The sequence below is a fragment of the Neolamprologus multifasciatus genome, chromosome 10 (genome assembly GCF_963576455.1).
Source record: "Neolamprologus multifasciatus chromosome 10, fNeoMul1.2, whole genome shotgun sequence".
NCBI lineage: Eukaryota > Metazoa > Chordata > Actinopteri > Cichliformes > Cichlidae > Neolamprologus > Neolamprologus multifasciatus.
In genome coordinates, this window is record NC_140448.1 from 18,259,327 (window position 1) to 18,284,665 (window position 25,339).

General features: G+C 38.8%; 1 protein-coding gene and 1 pseudogene across 2 annotated transcripts; one reads left to right on the top strand and one right to left on the bottom strand.

Moving 5' to 3' along the window:
• Window positions 1–24: 24 nt before the first annotated feature.
• LOC146510033 (calpain-1 catalytic subunit-like) lies at window positions 25–15,631 on the bottom strand (annotated as a pseudogene). The gene is made up of 22 exons (XR_014876426.1): window positions 15,507–15,631; window positions 15,178–15,429; window positions 14,950–15,037; window positions 14,333–14,448; window positions 14,099–14,232; window positions 13,823–14,004; window positions 13,659–13,721; window positions 13,408–13,493; window positions 12,923–12,994; window positions 12,584–12,741; window positions 12,294–12,436; window positions 12,009–12,020; window positions 11,668–11,870; window positions 10,933–10,978; window positions 10,763–10,834; window positions 10,619–10,676; window positions 10,462–10,520; window positions 10,249–10,317; window positions 10,010–10,088; window positions 9,785–9,898; window positions 9,641–9,693; window positions 25–9,313 (listed from the first exon to the last, which is right to left on the bottom strand). The product of XR_014876426.1 is annotated as a calpain-1 catalytic subunit-like (transcript).
• On the top strand, window positions 4,129–8,453 carry nsrp1 (nuclear speckle splicing regulatory protein 1). The gene is made up of 7 exons (XM_085174520.1): window positions 4,129–4,711; window positions 5,559–5,649; window positions 5,847–5,903; window positions 6,008–6,136; window positions 6,297–6,504; window positions 6,634–6,736; window positions 6,825–8,453. Exons 1-7 carry the CDS (start codon window positions 4,692–4,694, stop codon window positions 7,639–7,641), a joined length of 1,425 nt encoding a protein of 474 aa, XP_085030646.1. The 5' UTR covers window positions 4,129–4,691; the 3' UTR covers window positions 7,642–8,453.
• Window positions 15,632–25,339: the final 9,708 nt, after the last annotated feature.

Sequence of the window (25,339 nt, forward strand, 5' to 3'; positions counted from 1 at the left end):
CTTTTTGATCTTCTCTCCTTTAACCCCCCTCCCTCTCTTTCCCTGTGATCGTACACTGTTTGACTACTCCCCGGCTGTTTCCTCTGTAAGCGCCACCTGCGCATGCGCAACTACCCTTAGCTTGTCAATCCCGATTAACCGTGTGTGTGCTGGAGATAAACAAAGCACTTATGAGGAGTGTCTACAGAGAAGCAATACTACTTCTTAAGAGATCATTTATTTGAATAGAAGTGTAAAGGCACCATTATGTAAACCGCATACAACAATTGCATTACAAGGTTTAAGCCTACAATCGAATAGAATAGAATAGAATAGAATAGAATAGAAAGCCTACATTGTTATTGCAATTCAATTACAAAGAGATTGGGAGTGCCACTCCAGCTTGATGAAACAAGGTTGAAGCTAAAGGAAAGCAAACTACAAGACTGTATAATAAGTATGTATATAAATAACATAAAATTAATAGAATATTTTAAGGGTTTTATTGTGTGACAGTGTGTGCGAGTGTGTACTGTGATTGTTCACTTTGCATGTTGGTTGAGAGTGGTAATGGCCTTAGGGTACAAACTGTTTCCACAACTGTTAGTCTGAGATTTAGTGACCTGTAGCGTCTGCCTGAGGGCAGAAAGTCAAACCAGTGGTGGCAGGGTGAAAAGAGGCTTTTACAATGTTTTGGGCAGTGGAAACTAAGCAGTCAGCATACTATACTGTGTGGCTTTTTCTTGAAACTATTCACACAGACTACTACTTTAGGACTGTTGTAGTTAAACTAATGAAGCTTGAGGACAAATATATCCTAATACTCTGTAGGAGGCATGCTGCTTTAATTTTAAATAGATGGTATCTTTAATATTTTAAATATAGCAGCAAAAGACATTAGTATTGATAGATGTATAATGATCTCAAAGTGCTTCTTAATGCGGTTTATTGATTTTATAAGACAGTTTATTTGCATAAAATACTTTTATACATATGCTGCTGTCAGTTTAATTCATTTACAATGATCTGAGACCAAAGACTTTACCAAATCCACTTTCGTAAATTGCTCTCAAATCTGAAAAGCAAGACTAAATTGGAAAAACCTTTGTATAAAATGGCTGAAGAGAATTAGCCTAAACCTGTTGTACTCATGCTTAAGGCTCGGGAAAAGAAAAAAAATGGGGCACCTTCCTGTAGTCTACCAGCCAGCAGTCATATGATATTTTGTAAGCATACGCAAGTAGCTTCCTGTCCAAACCTGTACAGCTACACTGTTATCTTTGTTGCCTGAGGGCACAGATCAAGGATAACAGGAACCTGTCAAAAACCACAGACGTAAATATATTAAATGTGTGTCATCATCAGCAAGTGTAACACAGCCCAGAGACCAGCACGTGGAGGTATGCACAGATTCATCATGCTAGGACTACTACTGCCATTACCCGTTGTGAAATCTGGTTTCACTCTCTCCATTCGTCTGCACAGACTTAATTGTTAAAAATCAAAAACTAAGGCATTAAACAATAATTCACTGTATTTCCTTGAAGGCACTGGTAGTTCATTTTCCCCCTATTTTCTCTGTTGCACAAAAAGCAAAAATGTTTCTTTTAGTCACCGATATCCACATATCTTAGCCCTACTACGTGAATGTTACTTAAAGCACTTCTTCTGGCCTTATGTAAACCTACCTGTCCATTTAACCAGCACTGCATAGTTCATTTGATCGCCATATAGTCCATTCATCTATCAGGCAGGTTTGGACGTGAATCGCAAGGATTAGCAGTAAGGCCACAGGGGAGATGAGATGCAGATTACGGAAGAGATAATGGTGTTTGGATTTAGAGTCACTCAGATGAGGCGGCTGGGACCGAAAGCTACACCTTTAATCACAGGTGAGCCGTGCGCTCTTTGATCTTATTTAATGGAATGAATTAACGTACAGGTTTAGAAGAGAGCATTTGACAAAACAAATCAAATTAAAATAAATGAAAGGTGTTTGAGATTTATCAGCACTTGATTTCTCAACAGTTAAAAACTCATCTATTTAAGGAGCACTTTGAGCAATGTGAGGCGTCCCTATGGGCCTCCCATTGTTTTTAATAATAAATGACTACTTTCATGTTATTGCACTTTGTTGATGTTCGGTCACAAATTTCAGTACACTTTGGTTTTTGGTCATTGTGGTGATTTATTGTAGAATTTGTTTCCACTTTGGAGGTTAGGAACCTTTAATGAATCAACTCTAGGGAGGTGAAGGAGCTGTACCAATACAGAAAAATATTAAAGCCCAGTTCTGCTACAGTAAATTAGGTTTTTAAAAAATATATTTTTCTGCTGCCTAAAGTATTGACTAAGCACATGATCAGTTGTGGCCATCTTCCTGATGTACTCATGGATGTTTGTTGTAAGACACTCACTAGTCCTCAGCCTCCTTCCATCCGCTTTGCAAGCAGCCTCAGGGTGCTGGATTTGGGGTGAAATCATGTACTAGTTTGTAAATATTTTCACAAATTACAATTAAGATATTGTAATAATTATATTTCAATTTTACAATTGTAATGCATTGTAATGACTGACTTTTTGTAGAAAAGTCAGCCATTCATGTTTTAGTGACAGTCATGGAAAATGAAAATTTAGCAGTGGTAGATAAAACATAAATACTATACTCAAATACCAATATCATGTGCTCTACTATTACAGTGCCACATCTCAGAGGCACATATTACATTTGCTACTAAGCTTTAATTAGCCTACAAGTTACTTTTCAGATCACAATTTGTAGTGCCATTTGAAGTCATTAAAAAAACAAGCATTTCAAACTTGCTTATGATGAATTTTAGTAATAAACTAGGCCTTGAGGGTCAGCTGTTCTCGGAAATTCTCAGACTTTATCGGTCAGCTTGGCAACAATTGCTTCCAGAATAGTTGCAAAATATTGTTGCTAAGTTGACATTTTCAACATTTTTGAGCTTGTCACTTTGTGGTTCTCACATGGCAGCTATACACATGTGACAGTACCAAACCAGCAGAAGTAGCCATAATAAACTCAGCTTCAGTAAAATGTTGGGTACATACTAATGCAGCATATTATATGCAGTATAGAATACAAGTGGATACTTACACTTGCAAACTCCATTTTGCTGCTCATGCACTTCATGTAGCACTTTTATGTATATAACGGCAGCAGCAGAATTAGTAGGCTAACTTGTTTTATTTGCAACATGTCAGTAACATAACTGAATATTAAAAGAGCATCTTACAGAGGCAGAATTTCAAAGTGGTAAAGCTGGGCAGAGCTTGGTTAAATGTGGCATGTTGTATAAAAGCGCTATGAGTCAAGCTAAGAATCAGTCCATTTACCATGAATAAAAAAACAGATCCTATATCACACAAGAGAGGGACAAAATTCATCTCCCAAAAGATCTCCTCAGTTCCCAAGATGGGTTTATTTTGCACAGTCACTGTACATGTACATACCACTACCTCTCCACTACAGCTGCTACAATATTTGATTTATTATTTTCTTATTTTAAATAAATATATATTTTCTTTATTTATATTGTTCATCTTATTGTTATCTAAGTGTTTCTTGTATGCAATTTTACCTTTCTATGTGCAATATTGAGGGGGCTCTGAGCCTAAGAATTTAACTGCTGGTAGTAATGTGCCATTGATACCTTTATATGACAAATAAACGACTTGAAAATCTGAAAGTTGAACTTGAAACTTGGATGCTATATAAACATGGCCCTGTCCCTGTGGCTACAGTCAAATTCAAGGTGACATATTTTTTTCCTTAAAATTATTATTTTTTCAGTTTAAACATTTGACATATGTTCTATGTACACGAGTTGTAATAATAGTTTATATGAGCGTCAGTATTACCGAATTATTTATTACCTGTCCAGGTAAGCAAGTTGGAGTTTATCTAATCTCCAAAAGTTGATTTTGTTCATCTGGACGTAGCGTTTTGTAGGAGAAACGTTTCGTCACTCATCCAAGTCACTTCTTCAGTCTCAGCTGACTGTAGGTTTCCCCAAATCTTATAAACAGTACATTTGCATAATGACTGAAACCAGCCCACTGAAGGAACAATGGGCTGGGAGGTCAGTTCCTCTGAATCGACGAGGGGGCCTAAGGGTACATCTTTCGCCATCTTACAATGCTGTGATTGCAGCCATTCCCCAACTCTTTGCGAATGATACTCATGGCCATTGATCAGTGGTCTTTGATCAGTGGGTTTTGGTCAGTGGTTGTTGATCAATGGTCATGAGAATTTGCATAATTATGATTAAGGAACTGACCTCCCAGCCCATTGTTCCTTCAGTGGGCTAGTTTCAGTCATTAAATGTACAATTTGGAGAAACCTGCAGTCAGCTGAGACTGAAGAAATCACTTGGATGAGTGACGAAATGTTTCTCCCACAAAACGCTATGTCCAGATGAACAGAATCAACTTTTGGGGATTTACTTTCCTGGATGATTGAGAATGCATTAAGACGTTTATCTAATGTTACCTCTATGCGTTAGAAGTCCGTACATTTGTAGAAGAGGGTCAAACCCATAACAGCAGCAAATAACACTCCCCAAAAACATGGATATGGCTCCTTCATGCGGTGACCTTATTTACTGCCTGCTGAGTTGAAGCTTATGTTTGTAGCCGCTTGAAATTGTGTCGAATCTGCTGTGCGAGTCCACAGCCAGCGGAGCAAGATGGCGGTCCCTACGAAACAGTGAGTTGCAGACATGCTAGCACGATTATAACAACATGTTATTATATTGTTTCAGGTTGTTACGGTAAAGCTTAGAGTCGTGCTAAAAGAGCTTATTTCACTATAACAGTCGTGTAGTTCCAGCTCGGGGTTTTGTATAAAAACGTAGGCTCTCCTTGCAGCTAGCGACCCAGCTAGCGAAATGCTAACGTTATGCTAGTCTCTCTCATAACTTATTAAACAGCAGCTTCTTAACGTTGGTTATCAAAAAACCGGTTTTGTGTTTTTCATGGTTACCACTCCTCTGTCAGCTTATTATTTTTTTTCTTTTATTTTAACCCGAACAGATGGTTGTAGTTGGGAAGAGTTCACAGCAAATGCTAGTCATTCAAAATACAGTTTGGTCTATTTGATCCGTAAAAAAACAAACAAATAATATGGCATGTTATGCTTGCTTAGTGTCACAGTCAGTTTAAAGCCTTTGCTGTTGTCCCCATTGAAGATGCATAATCATTATGGTAACCAGTGAAAGCTTGTCAAATGTGCCGTTTAATCTGTATGCTATACAGATCATTTGTATAACTGTACACATGTATACATCTGTACGTTTGTCTGTAGTACATCTGTATATTTGCGCTCTGTATAGCAATATAAACATCTGTATACTTAATTTATTTGTCATAATCCGTTCATAATGATTCCCACCTTTTATACTACCCTTATCTGTGCATAATCGCACTTTTGCACTTACTGCTCTTGCACTTCTGATTCGATGCAAACTGTATTTTGTTACCCTGTATTTATACATGTGTAATGACAACAAAGTTGAATCCTAATTTAAGAACCTCTGTTTTGTGATTATCCTCAGGTATGGGCTCATTTTGCCACAAAAGAAGGGATTATCAAAGACCACTACCTTACCAAAACCCTCTGTATTCGATGATGACTCCGATGAAGAGGTGGGTAAACAGATTTGTTATAAACAAGACATTACAATTTGTACTTTGTCACTTAGTTAAATGAATTTGATTCAAGTATTTTGTCTATTAAGAAACTAAAAATAAATAATAAAGAAGTTTATCCACTAACTAGCTTGCTTGTTAGCAGGCTTCTTTCTAAATATACTGAATTTATTTTTGTATGTTTTTTCCCTCAGACCTCAGTTGGGGAAAGCCTGCAGAGAGAATCTATAAAAAAGAAGATGATGAAACAAGTAAGAAGAAAAATTAAAAGATTCATTGTAATTAAAAAAACAAACAAACAAACAGTGATGTGATGCCTTCATCTTTCTGTCTTCCACTTTCCTTCTTTCTGAAGACGCGTCTGGAGATGCAGAAGGCCCTGGAACAGGACAGTACTGTATATGACTACGATGCTGTGTACGATGACATTCAAAAACAGAGACTAGAGACCAACAAAAAAATTCTGGGAGGCACAGACAAAAAGGTAAATTAATTTGTGCTGAATGCTTATAAAGCTGTGCTTGAAAACTAAGCAGCTGGAGTAGTAACAAAACCTCAGTGCTGCTGTTCGGTTCAAGTTGTTTTCTGATGTCCATTTGGTGTAATATATGAGATGAAAATTTGTCTGTCTCTCTTTGTTACAGCCAAAATATATCCACCAGTTAATGAAAGCAGTAGAGGACCGAAAGAAAGAGCAAGAACGAAGGGAGGAGAGGAAGATTCAGAAGGAAAGAGAAGCAGAGGGAGAGAAGTTTGCGGATAAAGAGGCTTATGTTACATCCGCCTATAGGCAAAAACTTCAGGAACAGAAGGAGGAGGAGGAGAGAGAGAAGAGAGAGGCAGAGATGGAAGGTTGGAGTGATACTTAGCAGTTGTTATTAATGTCTGTGAATGACTGATGCAACTTTTTGTAATCTTTGAGCATTTTGGATATTTTAAATACAAAGTATGTCTGATTTGTTAAAATTTGTGTTTACTTAGCTGCTTTGGATGTGAAGAAACAAAAAGACCTCAGTGGCTTTTATCGGCACCTCTTGAATCAGACTGTAGGAGAGGAGGCAATACCAGATCGCTCTGCGAACAAGTCAGTCATAGCTTCTCATTGCTTGCTCACTGATGAACATGTGCATGTTTTTTTCGGAATCTTTATTATATCACTGTTTCTTTTACAGACCTCAAACTTCAAAGGGTTCAAAAGACACAGAAAAGACTTCACCTGCTTCCTCACCTCCATCCAATGAAAATATCCCAAGTTCAAGCAGTGACATCGAGGAGTCGCATGAGCAGAAATCTGGGTTTAGCAAGCCTGGGGGCGGCTCTGCACACTCAAAACGCCAGTACAGGCAGAGGTCACCTTCATCAGGGAGCGGTGACGAAAAGGAGAGGGAAAAAGAGAAGGAGCGAGACAGACATAAAAAGAGCCACAGAGACCAAGACAGAGCAAGGAATAGAGATAGAGAGCGAGAAAGAGACAGAAACAGGGGAAGGGAAAGAGATGACAGGCATGGAGAAAGAAGAAGCGACAGAGATAGAAGGAGAGATAGAGACCGAGGTAGAGAAGACGACAGAGGTAGAGGAGGCAGAGGTGATACCGAAAGGGACGACAGGCATGGAAAGAGGGAGAGGAGCTCCAGAGAAAGAGAACGGGATAAGAATGGTGAGAGGGAAAAGAGAAGGAAACCGGATGAAGACAAGAGGAAAGACAGACATCTGGAGGAAGAGCAGGCACTACGGAAGGAACCAGAGAAGGAGAAGGGCATGAACAAGGAAGAAAATGAACTTGAAAGGAAGGAAGAAGCTGAATGCACAATAGAGAACAAAGATGAGCAGAAAAATCAAGGCGAGGAGAAAGAGGAAGCGGAGGAGAAGACAAACAAGTTTGCAAAGCGCAGCACAGATCAGACTGTGAGTTCGGCAAGAGAGAGGTACATGGCCAGGCAGATGGCCCGCTCTGCATCTAAAAGCTATATCGAGAAAGAGGAGGACTGAGAGCACACACAGAAAACATCTCCAAACTGCACTCTGTGCTTTGAGAATATTTTATATTTTGTTTAAAAGACATCCCTTAAAAAAGCAAATGATTTTTTTTCTTTAAACACTTAGTGCTAACTGAACCTGTAGGGTGGTTCCTACTGAAAAATAAACATTTTAACATCTTAACATGAAGCTGTATGTAAGAGACTTGTTTAAATGTTTAGGTGGAAAATGCTCAAACTGGAGGAAATTGGGAAAATGTATTTTTAAGGACTATTTTTCACTGTGGATTAATGCATACATGGTGGACTAGTGGGGCTTTAAGACTAGAACAGGATGAACTGCAATGTTTGTGTTCATTTTAAAGAACATCCTCCCAATGCAGCAATGTGGATTTTTGATCTTCATAATGTTTATGAACAGCAGTAAAGCTTAAACTGAGTAAGATGACAGTACTTGTTAGTAGGGTAAGTTTATTGTTGGTTATAGCCTTTTCATGGAACATTAATATGATTATAGTACATTACCAACCTTTTCCTGTAACCACCATACAATGAACAGACTGAAAGTGTGCAAATATTTCACAGTCCCTGGCAAAGAAATGCAGATTTGTGTTTTATCTTTGTAAAAATAAAAATGTTGAATATGAGGGTTTTTTTCTAGAGAGCCTCTTGTATCCTGTCCTAAATGAATGAGTGTAAATCGTACGTTTTATCTCAGCTGCTAAACTGCAGATTTGACTTCTGAACTGGTGATGTGTTCATTCACTTTTTATTTTTCTGGTGTATTCAGTGATGGACTAATAAAATAAGGTCTGATTCACAGTTTCTACTGCTCCTCCTGGTCAGTCTTAATTCCATACTGAAATAAGTACAAAAGAGAATTCAGAGGGTATCATTTTTTATTGCTATATAATCATTGCAAAGGAAAGTTGGAGATATAGAGAATTGAACAGTTGAACATATTTATTTGCTTTCACCATTAATGCTGCTGAGTCACTATTATGCCTATTTCACAATATGTTTTACTTAACATGGGCATTTTTTTAAATGTATAATTTGCTCAAACACAGATATTGATCACTGTTGAGGAAGTTAGATCACTGATTGACTGATCCTAATTTCATCCAACCGCTTAGTAATAGAATGTAGGAAAGTTAACTGTCAAATAATCAGTCTGCCCATTTGTGTCACAACAATATTAAACAAAAATGGAAAAATAAAGAAAATGGTTTACATTTTTTGGTCTAAATACTTTGGGGATTCCCCAAGTAATCCCCCCCTCTGAAACCCCCTCCTCCCCAAACTGCACCCCTTAAGCTGGCTCTAAAACCTAGTTCTAGTATGTTATAAAGTTACTAAGCACTAATTAGCAGGTATACCTATCTGACCATGGCACCCTAATAGTTTATGAATGGAACTTTTGCTAGCCATTGCTGGTAACTTGAATAATGATAACACTTTGTATTATGAAAATTATGAAAGGAAATGGATAAAAAAGATCACATTTTTGGCCTACAGTGGTTTGGTTTGAAAGGAAGAAAAAAAGCAAAAGGAAAAAAACATAATCTCAGCCTGGTCACCTGTAAAAGCTGGTGCATTAAGACTTAAAAGCAAGTATGATTGCAGGAATCTTTTCAGTTCTTCTGATTTGGTCTGGTCTAGTTATACATGGAGATGATAGACCACTGAAATGAAAGAAAAGGCAACTTTTAGATGTACGATTTATTTCGTTTATGGCTAATTTCTGGACTGTAATGGTTCTGTATTACAGTTCTCTCATGTGTTCTGAATTTACTCTATAAAACTATAGTAACATGCATGATTATGCATGGATAAACGACTGAAAGAGTCATTTTCTTAACACACTTACACTTAACACACCTATAATAGTAAAAGGCAATTCTTACTTATCCTAATATTATAATTACACACAATCGCAAAGGTTAATTAATAGTGACACTTTTATTAAAGTGCACCATTAAAGAGTATTAAGTGGTATTAAATATACTTGCCTCATCCCAGGTCAGGTGGATCTTACCATCAGATGATTTGCCCTTGAAAATGTCTGTGGAGAAAACCCCCATGCAACAGACGTCTAAGCACATTTTGAAATAGATAAAAGATATGGATTTATTCTTCGATTTGTGGTCGCTTACCTGACATCTTATCCAGGCGCAACATGAGAGTGATGAACTCCTCCAAAGAGGTGGTGGAGAAGCCTGAATACCGAGACATCATCAGCCCCACACTGGCATCATTAACATCCATTCCTGATAAAGACACAAGGAGACAGTGAGGAGTTCTCCAGTTATAACATGAAGCAAGCTCCAAATGTGTTACTACACTTAAATGTGTTCAAATGTGACAATAATTAGTGTTACCTGCATCTTTAATTGCCTTCTGGAGCTCATCGTCAGACAGGGATCCATGTTCATTCACATCAGAGCGATGAAAGAGATTCTACAAGCAGGATGAACTTAGATTTAGAAGCAAACAGTGTTGTGAACATATCTCATTTTTAAAATTTTAAACTGAACATTTTTTGGGGGGAAAAAACTCTAAAAGTTGAAGAAATAATTAAATGATGTATAAATCTTGGAGACTATACTTGCTGCATTACTTTGTATTCTTGAATCTTCTTCCAGAGAATTGAGAATTCAGTAAAGGTCATTGTCATCCTTTGATCGAGCTGTGCAGGTTAAGGATATCTTACAAAAAAGTTCTTACTCCTAACAGAAATGTGGCCAGTTGTCAGTTTGATCATCAGCTTTGGTCATTTTGGGTGTGGCATCACATAAAAGCAAAAGGAAAATAACTGTATAATTTAGGATACATCCACCAAGGCAATCATACTCCTGCAGGCATCCAAACTAAAGCCCCTGTGGCCATTCCCTGTTGAAAAACATTAATTTTCTCTATAAAAGCAAACAATCAACAACAAGATATGAATTATGATTTTGAACCTTTCATAGCACACATGTTCAGCTTACCATGAGGGAATCTGTCATTCAGGAGCTTCTGGAGTTGTACAGAAAGCAGCTCATCATTCTACCAAGAGGCAGAGAAACAACTAAAATGTATCGGTGCATATCAGGAAAAAGTAAAGATTCGAAGAAAGAGAAGAATATTGACACCTGATCAGCATAGAGTTTAAAGGCATAGTTTGGATCCTCATCAGTGGCTTTCTCATTGTCTTTGTCTCGGATCTACAAGAGAGCAAAATTTATCTCTTTCTTATTAGCAGCAGTGTGAAATAGAGGCTATAACACTTGGAGGAAAAATATACAACACAGATTTTTCAAACCTCAGAAAGATGGTCATCTTTTTCATCTTCCCCTCCTTTACAGGGCCTAGAAGCAGAAGAGAAGGTTTAAAGCTTTACAATTAACATTTGTCATCAAGCTATTTCAAGATCTCAAGAAAACAGGATGTGACGTTTCAGGATCATGATAGCCATAAAGAGTCTTAGCAGGATTACTGAAGTCCACTGAAGGTGAAACCAAACCATTCTCCTTAAGTCAGTGGTTCCCAAACTGTTTTGCTAGGCCCCCCTTTGTTTTATAAGAAAAATGTTTGCCCCCCCACCACCACCTAAACAAAGATATGCTTCACCATATTTTCTAGTCTTTGGCTTGAAGGAAGTTGGTTTGGAAACATATTTGGCGATGCTTCATCACCTGCTTTGCGTTTGTGTGGGAACTCCGTCAAAAACCCGTCCATTATGCTAGCAATGTCCAAGCATTCTTTTTTCATGATGGATTATTAGCTGAGAAAGACACAATGCAGCATCGTCTCTTGACCTTTAATAAATTAAGACTACAGCTTTATTTGTTGATTAATAAAGGAATGGTGGTTAATTATGACCTGCTGCACAACTTTTTATCATTTTTGGAAATAGACTGATGTTTAAAGATCATATTAGATCAGGCTTTAAGCTTTAAGTCAAGGATCCATCATATTAAAATAAGCCACTTTCTTTTGGAATAAAGGTTTTCAGTGAGCCTTACAAAATATGTGAAAGGTCAGAGAAAGCCTTTACCTGATCTTGGCATCAGCTTTGGTGTAGACAGTAAGAATAAAGTCTGCAGTGATGTTGGGTTCATACGTGAACGGGACGATCACATACTCTCCAGGTTCCAGACTGTAGAGTTCAATGAGATCTCGCCGAGTGCTGTAAGTCTTTTCGGCCTTCACATACCTGTTGCTCAAAAAGAAATAGTATTGCAGGCGTCCTTTTGGAGTCTGGCAGAAATATAAAGGAATATCTATAGTGAAATACTCTCCTGAGTCTCATTGTACATTGTTATTAAAGTTATTAAAATGCTGAATTTACTTTTGGTGCACAGACAGTTTCATATATTTGTTATTGTTTGCACTTACCCCTGGTGGAATCTGTTAATTGGAAAATGGTAAGAATAATATCATTAAACTGTTTCGCAGGAACCAATTTCCATAGTAACTTTAAATAATGAATGTGAAATCAGTGAAGGCATTTTTTTTTATTATTATTGTTTTACTAACTCAGCTGCTAAATTAGGAAAAGTGCTTGTGTTTTAATAACAGGGTGATACAATTGTTTTAAAGATTTAGTTTCTTGTCCTTTGGTAATCGGTTGCAGTATTTAACAATTATTTAAATTAAAGGAAGCGGATTCAGAATGAATACCTTATAGAGTATAGTTTGGTGATCAATGCGATTTCCCTGATGAGCTTTCAGCATCAGGGAGAGCACAATGTTTTTGTCTCCTGGCTCCTTCTTGTCTATAACAGTCACTCGAATGCGATACTGAGGGTTTGTTGCAAAGGTGGCTACAGAGAGGAAACAGTTTATTTGTTAGTTACAGGTTTTAGAAATTTATGGTGGGTTTTGTGTTTGTACAGATAAATGAAAAATGTAAAAACCAAAATATTCTTTTAGTGATAGTTAAAGTTTAGATAGGAATGAACTTGTCTTACAGTGTTTCACATTGCCACCTGCAGATGTCCCTGCTACCCAGTTCCCATCGTAAACCATGCAATTCCACTGACATTTTAAGTCTCCATCAAGAAAGTTAGGGGTCTCACAGCAGATGGATACTTTAGCAAAATAGGAACAGAAGTCCTCCATTTGCATCCTGACAGCCAGATGAGCAGATAGAGATAAAATAGGAGATAAACATTAAATATCAAGCAGTAAGACATAAACTCTTTGGTAATGCATCAAAATGATTGTGTGATTGTTTTGTTTGTTTTTGAGTTTTTAAAATGCTTATTTAAAATATTGAGAGTAAACAGTGTGCAAAATTTCTAATTTACCAGAACTCTCCGTCGTCACGGTCGAAACACTTTTTTTTAACTTCTGGACTTACTTTGTCCCACAAATCTGACCTGAGAACACAAAACAAATAAGTTAATGACAGACTTTAATGCAGCAAAACAGATATATCTCATTTACAATTTCATTTGGCTTGAAGTTCTTAAGTTGTTCTTCTTTATAACAGAAAGCATGCTGTGGTCATCCACCACTATTGTTCTCTGTGGATGTCTGGCCATTTCCATTTTGCACAGCACGCATATGTGTTTTCTCTCTCTTTTTTTGATTGACCACTAATGTTGTTCTAACTATACTGTTTATCTCATGTTTAGAAATTCTTGAACTCCCTGCTGTGGTTTTGTAAAAAACAGCTTTTAATTAAATAATAATAATAATGAGTTGATTATGTGTAGGTGCAACACTAGTAAAAACTGTGTCATTGTCAGCAGTATATGGACATTGTTTGTTGTTTGATTAAGTCAAGTACTTGTCGCTCCATTTTCCGTTCCACTCTCGTTCACCCCATGGGTTCATGACTCGCACCAGTCGTACTTTGGAGCCGTTTAATTCCACCTTCAGATGAAATAATAAAGATTTTTTAAAAAAAACAACTAAATTCTTCTTTATCATTATCTCCAAGTATTCTTTAATTGATACTGTTACAATTTTGCTGCAATTAACCTCGTACCAAAAGCCCCTTTCCTAGATGGAATATACTTTTGAAACTCAAGAATTTACCTCAGTGATGCCTGTGACAGAATAGACATGCCCATCTACCAATCCAGTGTTGGCCAATGCATCCTGAAAAAGACACGTAAGATAAATTACGTATTGAGGGTTCTTTCGTTTTGATTTTAATTATTGTTGTTTTTTTATTGTTTCTCTAGAAATTTATTTTTCACCTCTTCTTTCAAAGTCGAAGAGCAAATCAGTGATTTGCACTTAGTGGCTCTGCTTAGTGTCAGCCAAAGCTCATCGCAACTCGGGCTCTGTGAGATAGTAAATCTGGTTCACACCTCCAGTGAAATCTTTGAAGGCATCTGTTGGTTGCCCACTAGACATGTTTGCATATGAACCACAAACTCTGAAGGAGACACACAGAGAAAGAAAAATATTTGTAAATCTTTTCTGAACCTTCTGAACTGATTTACATGAAAGTGTGTGACGTGGTTCTGTACTTGGCATATGCCTTCTCCAGCAGAGGAGCCCAGAACTCATTTCCACATTTCGAGGACACAAACAGTAACCGCTTGTTTTTTGTTGGCAGATTGTCATCAATGACAACATCTACCCACTTTCCAAACCTCCAGAACTGAAACAGAGAAAACAGCTTAATAAGGATTAATAACCAGTGTGTTGTGTTTCTGTTTTGTAAAAGTATTCTTTAGACACATTTATTAATCCTTTGTTACCCGGAAGTGAAATATTCCTGCATAATCCTCAAAGGACTGATCCATTGGTACAACTTGTTCCATCAGATTTGTTTGGAAGGTCAGTGCAGATATTGCAGACACAAACCAGCAGTTACCTGATAAAAGAAGGAAACTAATAGTTTTCTCAAGCTGACGGAGTTAAATTATGGAACAGTCTAAAAGCAGAAATAAAAGAAAGTAACAAGATAAACCAAAACAAATTTTAAACAACTATAAGAATGAAGAAAACGGGGTTAACACAGGACCGTAATTGAAGGGATGTTTTGGTTTGTTGGTTTCATTATTTGTGAATCTGCATATTTACATATTCTGTCTTTATTTATATGAAAGAAACTATATTGTGATATTTTTTTGGTTTTGTTTTGTTTTCATTTGTTTGCTTGTTTAATTTAAGACTAAAAGAAAATTAAATGAATGAGATGTAAAAATTGAGGGGGTAGGGCCAAATAAGTGTGTACGTCTACCTACTCCCTTTCAAAAAAGATGGAATGATATTATGTAATGATCGTGAACGTACATGTTTAAAATAAAAATGAACTGAACTGTGGAACATAGTTGTCATTGTCATTAGCTATAAATAAGAAAGTTTTGCTTACCCACGTTGCCTTGTCCGAAGTCAAATCGTGACATACCATCTTTAATGAAAGCAGGCTGATCCTTCTTTCCTCATTCTCTCAATAATTCCTTGAAAAGACAGTGGAGAAAAATGTGATGTTGACAAGCATTTAAAAAGAATCTGTTTTTCCTACTGTACAGAAATGCTAACTAACAATCCATCAGATTTGAAAGTGAAAAAAAAATAAATATAATTAACATGATTTAACTGCTGGTCAAAGCCATTTCACTTCACTCGTATCAGACCGGTCACCCAAAGAAAGACTGTTTGGTGGGAACTCATTGTCCACAAACAGTTCTCGTTTCTGGAGGCAGTCAGCTTTTATCTGAGCGAAGTCCTGATTTTTGAATAAGGCAGGGTTGGAGGGGCTTCCCTCACTGCCATCTGGGTAACGCAAGTTGACGAGATAAGTTTCAGATTTAGCCATGATGATGATGATGACGAAGTCTTCAGAGAGATTCTGGTGCAAGGGAAAAAAAATTCAGAGACACAAAACTCTAATTTAAAGGTTTTCCTTGAAAGAACAGAGATTATTACCTGTGCACGGTGGCAAGCAACTGATTCTTCCTTGAAAGAGAAACACCTTGGAATTGCCAAATGTGATATGTGCGGCATCTTATATTCACACTGGCTTACACAAGTTTGAAATCCCACCCCCAAAAATGTAGAACAGCTATTATAGGCTGTGGCTGAGAGGAATGGGTTGGACAACAAAATACATTTTCTCTGGAAAAAAACAGATGCAAAACCATGACACCTGATATTTTGATTTCTTGTCATTTGCATATTGCTCCATCTGCTGAAATCCAGCATGGGTTTGGACATGTTCACACACAGTCAACAACCAGGCATGAATTTTGACTAGATGCCCGGGCCACCATTATAGGAAAAATCATAAAGCCTTTGAATGAAAACAAACGCTGTTGTGACAGTGATGTACACTGTGTTGATGGTATATATGTAGCAATCTATCAATCGTTTGTTGTAAGATTCAGATAATTATCTTTTAAAAGCTAGACATTTTAAATGAGAATAAGAAAGTAAATGGCCTGTATTTGTATAGTGCTTTTACTAGTCCCCCCTAGGGACCCCAAAGCGCTTTACACACCCAGTCATCCACCCATTCACACACTGGTGGAGGCAAGCTACAGTTGTAGCCACAGCTACCCTGGGGCAGACTGACAGAAGCGAGGTTGCCATATCGCGCCATCGGCCCTTCTGGCCAACACCAGTAGGTGGTAGGTGAAGTGTCTTGCCCAAGGACACAACGACCGAGACTGTCCGAGCCGGGGCTCGAACCGGCAACCTTCCGATTACAAGGCGAACTCCCAACTCTTGAGCCACGATCGAAAGAAAAGTATTTCCTTGTGCCCACCTCTCCCTGTTAATGCCCTACCTGGCCCCCCTGGCAAAACTTTGCTAGATCCGCACCTGCACAGTTACCAGCTGTCAGCTACCTAAAAAAGGATCCTGGTGTTATTTGTCTCTCAGAAACAGTTTATAACTTCCCTTCAACTCATTTATGTCACCTAAAAGGTAAACCTGTTTCTCCATCACCTGTTCAGCTCTGATGATTCAGTAAGGACATCTCCTGGTTTCATCTTCATGTTTCTCTCTCACCAGATAACCAAACCGATATCATGACCAGCAGCTTTTTTGCAGCTGTGGCTCCAGCAAACATCAGCTGATACTAGAAATTAATATTAAATCAATTCTAACAACAGCTGATCAAGCTTAAACGTGCTGCTGTTGTTTAACACGACATCGGCTGGTTTCCTCTTTCTGGCGCGAAGTGGGCGATAAACAAACAAGAGAGCCGATCAGCTGATCATTGATCAGTTTTCATGATTGAAGTAGAAACAGGAGAGGGAGGGGGGAGAATGAAAGAAAAAGAGGCAGCTGTGCAGCAAACACAGAATAACTCCAGCTTTGTGCCTTTTTCATTGTAGCTGAATTACGGGACAAACTGTTCCTTTTCACCTCAATAAGAAACGCGTAATATTTTCTCTGAATACCAGACAGGACGGTTGGCAACTCTAATAACTTATGAACAAAATAAAGTTCAACATCATTAACTTCATAGCACCCACCCAGCTGTATAGAAACTCCGTCATGCTAGCTAGTACGCAGTACGGAAAAAGTCAGCACAACGAAAATAAACTCCACCTAAACTTGGTTTATATCTGACCCAGATAGACTGCAGGTCATAACTTCTTAGCTGAAGTTCAGTTCACACTTGGACCGGCGGCCGCCTCGGGTCTCTTTTCCTTCTGCATCCCCTTTCCCTCCTCCACCTGCTGCCCCCCATAATCATGTGCAAGAACGTGTGTGTGTGTATGTGTATGCATGTGAGAATGTGTGTGTGTGTGTGTGTGTGTATATATGCATGTGAGAATGTGTCTGTGTGTGGGTGTTTGACTGAGTGTGTTTGTGTGACCTCCTGCTCACCAAAAGGATCATAAAAGCAGGAAGCTTACAACAGAAGAACCAGATCTTTCAGATAGGATGTATCTACAGTAAAACCTCCCCCAGCACAGAGTGCCTGGAGAGGTGGTCAGAGACAAAGGAATGTCTTGATCCTATAGATTGAACTAAGACTTTACAAATTTAAGAAACATAATGACAACATTCAAAAATTAGACTTAACAGATAATATAACGAGTGCAGGAGAGCATATGAGCGTGCAGCGTTTAAAGCGTGGAAGTACTGACCTTACTTTGAGTTTGATTCCATAAAAAGTGACAAAAACAGTAGTGTCCGCTGTTCACTGTGTGGGAAGAAAACTTATTTTTTCAGCGAAAAAACCCTAAACTTCCGAACAATCACCAAATACGCTGCCGCTGGAATGTGAAAGTCACAGACCTTCTTCCACTGACCACTGTGACACACCTGCACCAGGGCAAACTTCCGCCTGCCCTACTCCTGCTATACAGGTGAAAGTAGAGCAACAGGACTGCTGAGTCTTTGATTTTATTTATTTTCTGCTGTGTTTTACTTGCATCTATTTGAAAAACTGAGTGTAAACACAAAAACTATTTTATTTTATATGCTGGAATATGCAGAAAATAGGTTTAACTAGAACACTATCGCTAAAAATAATAACAGCATCACTAACGCCGGGTGATTTTTACCCAATATGATATACCCAACAAAAAGTACTTGTCATCAAAATATATAAAATATATGACAACACATGACAAATTAGAGTGGTTTTCTTTTCTTTTCAGCGGTGCCATATCTAACAAAATGGGAAAAAAGTTTCATGGGGGGGACCCTAAAAAAATGCTCCAAAATTTCTGGAAAATTAGCAGTTGGAGAACAAAACAAATCCTAAACAAAAATATATTGATGCTGGAAACTTGGTCTTTGGTCCACCCATTCCTGTGATATTTGAGTCTTCCCTGGTGAAGGCACAGTCTCCTAGACATGCAAACAGCTGCAGGAGAGAGAAACAAAAAATGGCATTTTTTGAGTGGGTAAAAATGACCAGTTGACTAAAATATATATTTTTTTACCATATGAATTCCCTTGGAAATCACCACTTGTTGATATTTATTCATAACCACTGCACTAAATAAGGATAACATGCAAATTCCAGGACCACTCTTACTTACCTATTTCTTACATGCAGTCAGTACACACAGGGTAGTAATGGCGTGGACACACCGGTCGACATGGCACCTGTATCGCGTCTTCCTGTCCAAGCCTGTGGGGCAGTCAGCACACCTCACTAAGGGACCACTGCTTTCTGCTGCCACTGGTCCTGCCTCACCTTCAAGAGTGCCAGGGGTAGGGATGTCGAGCACGCTACAGATCAGGACTCTGAGTTGACGTGACAGATTTGAAGAGGGGAGCCTCTGCTCTGCCCATGGTTTGATGAGTGCCAATGCCAAAGCCTGCATATAAGGCCTCCTCTGCATTTGGTTTTCACCTCTCTTCATTGCATTCTCATTATGAATGATCCATGAGTTTATCACACCAGCATTGATCATGCCATAGAACACACAAAGGGGCCATCTCTTGTTTTTTTTTCCCACAACCCTAGTGAGCGCACATCTGGTAAAAAGTATCAACACCTCCCTTTGTTTTGTTGTAAAATTCAATCACTTTGGGCTTACGAGTGGGTCTTATGCTTGGTTGTGTATGCATGGATGACAGGAGCAGTACAACCTTCTTTTTTGAAGCTTTGTCAGGGAGGAAGGACACCAAGGTTAGTTCTTTGGTAAAGAGAAATGCACTGGAGCCTGGCGCATGATTTTCTTTAACTTTCATCACTTGTGGGATCTCCCTTTTGTTTGCTTTTATTGTTCCCACTAAGGTCATGCCACAGCTAGCTACATAACATAGCTTTTAGATAAAAAAGAAAGAAAGAAAAAGAAATCTAATCAGCTAACAATTGCCAAGTTAAACAAACCTTACCTATATGTTACTCACTAGCTGGGATGCCAAAGACACTAAACCTGCAACAGGGTGACAGCTGTGGTTGAAGAGGGACAGTAAATATGGTGAGCCTGAATGTTGTCACCCTTGAAATGCGGCGAGATCGCCTGATTTTATACACTAACACTATCACCGGGTGAAATCCACCCAAAACCTACTTTACCCTCTTTCACTATTGCCAGGTGAAATTCACCCGAACACATGCCTGTAGGAAAAAGCGGGATTTGGGGTAGGGAAACACCCACGCCTTCAAAGACGTCAAAGACAATGCTGAAGCTATCCAGGGACCCACCACACTCAGACAAACGCAACATATTGAAAATTATGTAAATACATTTGCTCGGGTGAAAATCACCCGGCGATAGTATTCTAGGGTTAAATGTAAACAAATTTCTTCCAGTCAGAGAATGTTGCATATAATTTAATGTTTGCTTGATGCATAAAGTTAAAAGATGAAAACTAATAAAATAAGTTTTAAAAGAGACTTTTTCATTTAATTACATTTTATATGATAGATTATGCAGAAAAAGTAGAATTAGGCTGAAAGATCTATTGCTTTATTACCTATTTAGGGGGTAAATCATGTTTTAAAAAGTAACTAAGTAACTAATTACTTTTGAAAATAAGTAATCAGTAAAGTAATGGGATTACTTTTTTGGGTAAGTAATCAGTAACTAATTCAAGTAACTTGACCAACACTGGTCATAATACACTTTATGTGGTGTTCTTTTTCAGGAGTTCAGGAGACAATCTAGCAATTTACACTATTTTATTATTATGCAGTTAGACTTTTCTATGTCAGTGAGTCTGCACACAGAGAAAGGAAGTACAGTTCATAATTCAAAACATATATTAGATACATGACATCTGGAAATATTTCTGATTGGCTATGGGTGAGCAGATGCCGGGGTTTGGACTCAGCGCTCTGTGATTTGTTCTCCTCGTTATCCTTTTGCATGGCAACGGTATTTGGCTTCCAATCAGGGATCTTGTCCTGTGTGAGAAAACTCCTCCCTACTCTACAGTTGTTACCAGACATGTATTTTTCCCACACTGATGTCAGCTTTAAACAACACACTAAAGTTTCTGTTTCTTGGATTATTGGAACAATAATCTTTTTTAGCAATTTACCATCAACACTCAACGCTCCCACCTCTGAGTTAACCCTTCACACTGTGGGGCAATGCTTATATCTAACAAGGAGTGCATCAACTCTATTATGTACGGTGGCCCCTAGAGACAAAGCACGTACAAACTCCAAAACACTTGCAAACTCCAAAACACTTGCAAACTCCAAAACACTTGCAAACTCCAAAACACTTGCAAACTCCAAAACACTTGCAAACTCCAAAACACGTACAAACTCCAAAACACGTGCAAACTCCAAAACACATGCAAACCATTGACTGTGGAAAACATGGATGCGACCCCGCCTCCTACCATTGTGCAAAAATGAAGCCAAAATATCCAGCTTGTGGAGGCTGCCATCTTGCAAATTTGGAGCCAGAGTCTGCGCAGTAGTGACTTGAGGTGGAGCGACTGTGTAACGCTCCCGCCCACACACCCGCTGGACGTGACCGCAAACACGCCCCCCTACACTTTTTACGTAGCCCGGCTGCTTGAGTTTTTTTGCTGGTTTACCGCGACTGACTCCTCGTTTAATTAAGGTAACTACAACCATGTCACTGTTATAAAAAAGACACACAGCTTATCATCTTATAGTTCTAAAATCACTCTGTTGTTAATTCGTTAGTTAGATTAGCCGCTAGCATACGCACTGTGTTTGAGGCTTGTTGCTAACTAGTTAGCAATGCTACACACCTGTTACTCTAATAGTCTGTGTTATTGAAGGATTCAGCACTCCTTATGTTTTTTTTTTACCCATTTTTAGACAGCGATGAGATCAGCTGCACACTCTACAGAGGCCCAGAGTTACTGTTAATATCAAAAATATAATGCTGTCCTTTGAGATTTTAACATAAGACTGAGTGTAATGGATCTAAAACTGTTTAAATCTTGAGAGCCCTCTACAGCCTGGTAACATGGAGACTTTAAAAACATCAGCAGAACATTTCAGTAGTGTAGTCTAATTTGTTCTTTTCATTTAATAATAGAGTCCATATTATATCAACAGCTACATTCACCCTGGAGAGAAACTAGTGAGGGAGACCATCAGGACCAAGCTGGGTTTCTGGGTCCAGAGGTTTGGAGAAACTTCTTCCCTTTCTTTCATCACAGCTGTCCTGTGCCATAAGTTCTCTTGACCCGCTGTAAGAGGCATAATTTAAGAAACACCAGGAACACTGAAGCTCATCGCATTGATCAAGCAGGACTCATGATCTTCACCAGCAGCTCCCTCACAGGGAAATCTTCAGCACTCCTCCGTAGGCCCGCCCCAGGAGATGGATAAACCCAGCATTTCATCAACACTGTTATGAGACCTTTGGTTTGTGTAATGTTATAAATACTCGGATACTCCCCAGAGGCTCCGGACTTTTACATAAAGATATTATATTCAGTCCTGTAGAAAGTTATATATTTAAAAATATGTGATCCTCTCTGGTTACTCTGGTATGAATAACTCTAACTTTATGGTAAATAACACACTATGTGTAAAAAAAACTGTGAAAAAATTCCAGATGACAAGTTTGTAGTTCAACATACAAGTGACGACCTTTGGCCTTCATCAGGTTTTATTTAATTGTGTTAGAGAAAATCTCATATGCTCTTCATGCAGCTGAGTACATAAGGTGTTTAAAACGGAAGCTGTGCAGGTCTGAGATCAGCAGCTTTGTGAAACACCAAACTGAGGTCCTGTTAATGCTGATATACAGTGACACAGTTACAGGGGTGATTAATCCTTTTGTTTTTTTGTCTTTAACTTTATCAATAAAACAGCTGCAGCTTTCACTACAGCACATGTGGTACTTTAACCTTTGTACTGTTTTCATCATTTCATTTTGCAGTTAACATGTGAACATGTTGGATGATCTGTCTGCTGTCACTCGATGGGGCTGAGGTCTGAATCTGAGGACATCTCCTGTAATCACAAAGACAACAGAACCATCAAACTCCGATATAAATTTTATCCCTCAATATTGAAATAAAGCTGATTCTTCTGTCCTCACACACTCAGGATCTGAAGTTCTTCTCTTACATTTTTTTCAGTATTACAGTACACTACAGTACTTTGATCCATGGTTCCTGATTAATGAGGAGTTACTGAAGTACAAGCTTTTAAAAAAAATGTTACTGTCTTTACAGATGTGGCAAGAGACTGAAAACATGCTGTTGTTTGCACATATTTAATATTCAGCTCTGCACAGGAGCTGAAGCAGGATGCGGCCTGTTGCTTTTACAGTATAATACTTGTAATAAAAGTACAGTAACAGTAATTAGTGACTGAGCAGCCCGGGGCGTTTCTCTTGATTTCTTTAGTAAATTCATTCACCTGCACAGCTAAACGAACCCTGACAGCCGAGTGCTCATTTTAGCTAGCGAGGTCTCAGGAGCTAGCTAAGGACGGTAGTTACGGATTAGCTTACAAACATGTTTAACTTACCGAAAAAGTGCCTCGGGTCCTTCTGTCGGGTAGTCCAGTTTACTGAAGAACACCTCAGGCTGTCAGGTAAAAATACTCGGTCGTGTTTTCGTAGCGTAAACGCTGGTATTCCTCTCAGAGCCTACGCTCTATCTGCTATTCCCGGACAGAGATACGCAAGTTTCTCCGTGACTGCAGCTGTCAGTCAAAGCTCTTATGATGACGTTTCACCCCAATTTAACAACACCGCGGTAGGAATTAGAATCAAACTTATGGGAAAGGAGACCCCTTGAACATCAATCAGCATGATGAGAACTATTGAAAACAAAAGAAAGAATCTTTGGAAAAAAATTATCTAAGGAGAATTTATTTATTTTAGTCTGACCCCAGTCCCATCCGCTAACATGGAGGAGGCGGGGTTTATGACCTATACTGCAGCCAGACACCAGGGGGCGATAGAGACGTTTTGGCTTCATTTTTGGGGAGCTGTTGCGTCGTCCATGTTTTCTACAGTCAATGATGCAAACTCCAAAACACTTGCAAACTCCAAAACACGTACAAACTCCAAAACACTTGCAAAATCCAAAACACTTGCAAAATCCAAAACACTTGCAAAATCCAAAACACATGCAAACTCCAAAACACATGCAAACCCCAAAACACATGCAAATTCCAAAACACAACGGAAGTGCTCCAGGACGCTAGGGGCAGTGTTGAGCTCGATTTGCAAAATAAACGGCAAGTTTGTTGCAAACACATGGGCTGTATGGAATGGTCTAGTCTCCGTCGCGCTTCCCAGGTTGCCTAGCAACCATGATACTAACCGCTGGAAACGTGTCATACAACTTTGTTGGACAGAAATGAAGGAGAACATATTTTGTTCATTTATTTGTTTGTTTCTACAAGAGCTTTGTGTGATTTGATAAGTATCTGAGGCTGAGACCACAGGACAGTAAAACATGATTTTTGGGCTTCATTTCTGTACTGAACAGTCATTTAAGATTAGCTAGTAAATAACAATTAGCTAATGTTGTTCATGAGACTAAAGTCATATCACTTTGGTAATGTAAATATAATATGGCCAATATTATAGTTATTATATTAATCATTATTAGCTATTACAGCAGTGATCCTCCTCCTCACACACTGCTGAGTTTGTCCTGGTGGATCATCAGGGGTGCAAAGCCTCACAGATGATGTGCAGCAGTGGGTCCCTCAGTCTGTCCTCACTCTGGACACTTGCAGTTGTCACACATGGAAATCAAATGTGTGATAAGCTGCAGGATTCAAACACAAGTGTAACTTATAAATACATGTTCATACTTTTATTCCACAATCAGAGAGAAAGAAAAAGAGAGAGAGAGTGCAGGACAGACAGACAGGTGACAGTCTCAGGTGTATACACTGCTACAAAACAGCACAAAAGAAGGAGGATTGTGTTATTACTAAACAAGAAGAGTTCCCAGATGGTACAGTGGACACATGTGTGACTCCTGTGATTAAAGCATCTTTCTTTCAGCTTAACGAGTGAACCGTCAGCTCGTTCAAACACACGTTAAAGTCCGTTTGGCTCGACACCACCGAATAGAGGCAGCAATATAACATAGCTAACATTAACAGTGCAGTGAATCCTGCTTGTGCCGTGATATTCAGGACTGCAAACCGAGCAGCATCACTGACTTTCAGCTTGTTGTGTTTGTGGATATATGACTGACTTTAATTATCCATAAATTCATCACATTCTCTGAACGGCGTATATTTTTAAGTAAAGGCTTTAAAACCAAGTTAGTACAAACATCGCTAATGTCACATAACTTTCCCGACATGTGGCCAACAGTAATGTTTTAATGTTCTTCATTATAAAAACATTTGCGCATAAATAAGTGACATAATATTCAGTACTTACTTCTGAAAGTTTACTCTTCGGCGGTTCCGCTTCCGCCGTTTTTTTTGGCAAAATTATCCACACCACCGCCGCGCTATGAAATCTGGAATATGTTGGGCCATGAAGGCTACACCGACCCATCCTTAAAATTCAGCGAAATTAAGGATGCATTTGAGGGCCGCATTTCGAGCAGCCTTTGAATTGGGACAGCCTTCGCCGTGTCGCTGTGACGTAATCGGCCATAAAATGCGGCCTTTAAGGCTGCAGACCCTGAATTGGGATACAGCCCAAATCCGGTCATTGGTACTTCCTGGTTTGTGTAGTTACTAGGTAACAAAAGCTCAACACTGCCCCTAGTGTCCTGGAGCACTTCCGTTGTGTTTTGGGGTTTGCAAGAGTTTTGGGGTTTGCAAGTGTTTTGGAGTTTGCAAGTGTTTTGGAGTTTGCAAGTGTTTTGGCGTTTGCATGTGTTTTGGAGTTTGCAAGTGTTTTGGAGTTTGTACG

Coding starts and splice junctions, on each gene's coding strand:
- nsrp1 (XM_085174520.1), top strand. CDS start 4,692: ATGGCGGTCCCTACGAAACA. Junction 5,904..6,007: donor AAAAGAAGATGATGAAACAA/GTAAGAAGAAAA, acceptor TTCTTTCTGAAG/ACGCGTCTGGAGATGCAGAA. Junction 6,737..6,824: donor CCAGATCGCTCTGCGAACAA/GTCAGTCATAGC, acceptor TTTCTTTTACAG/ACCTCAAACTTCAAAGGGTT.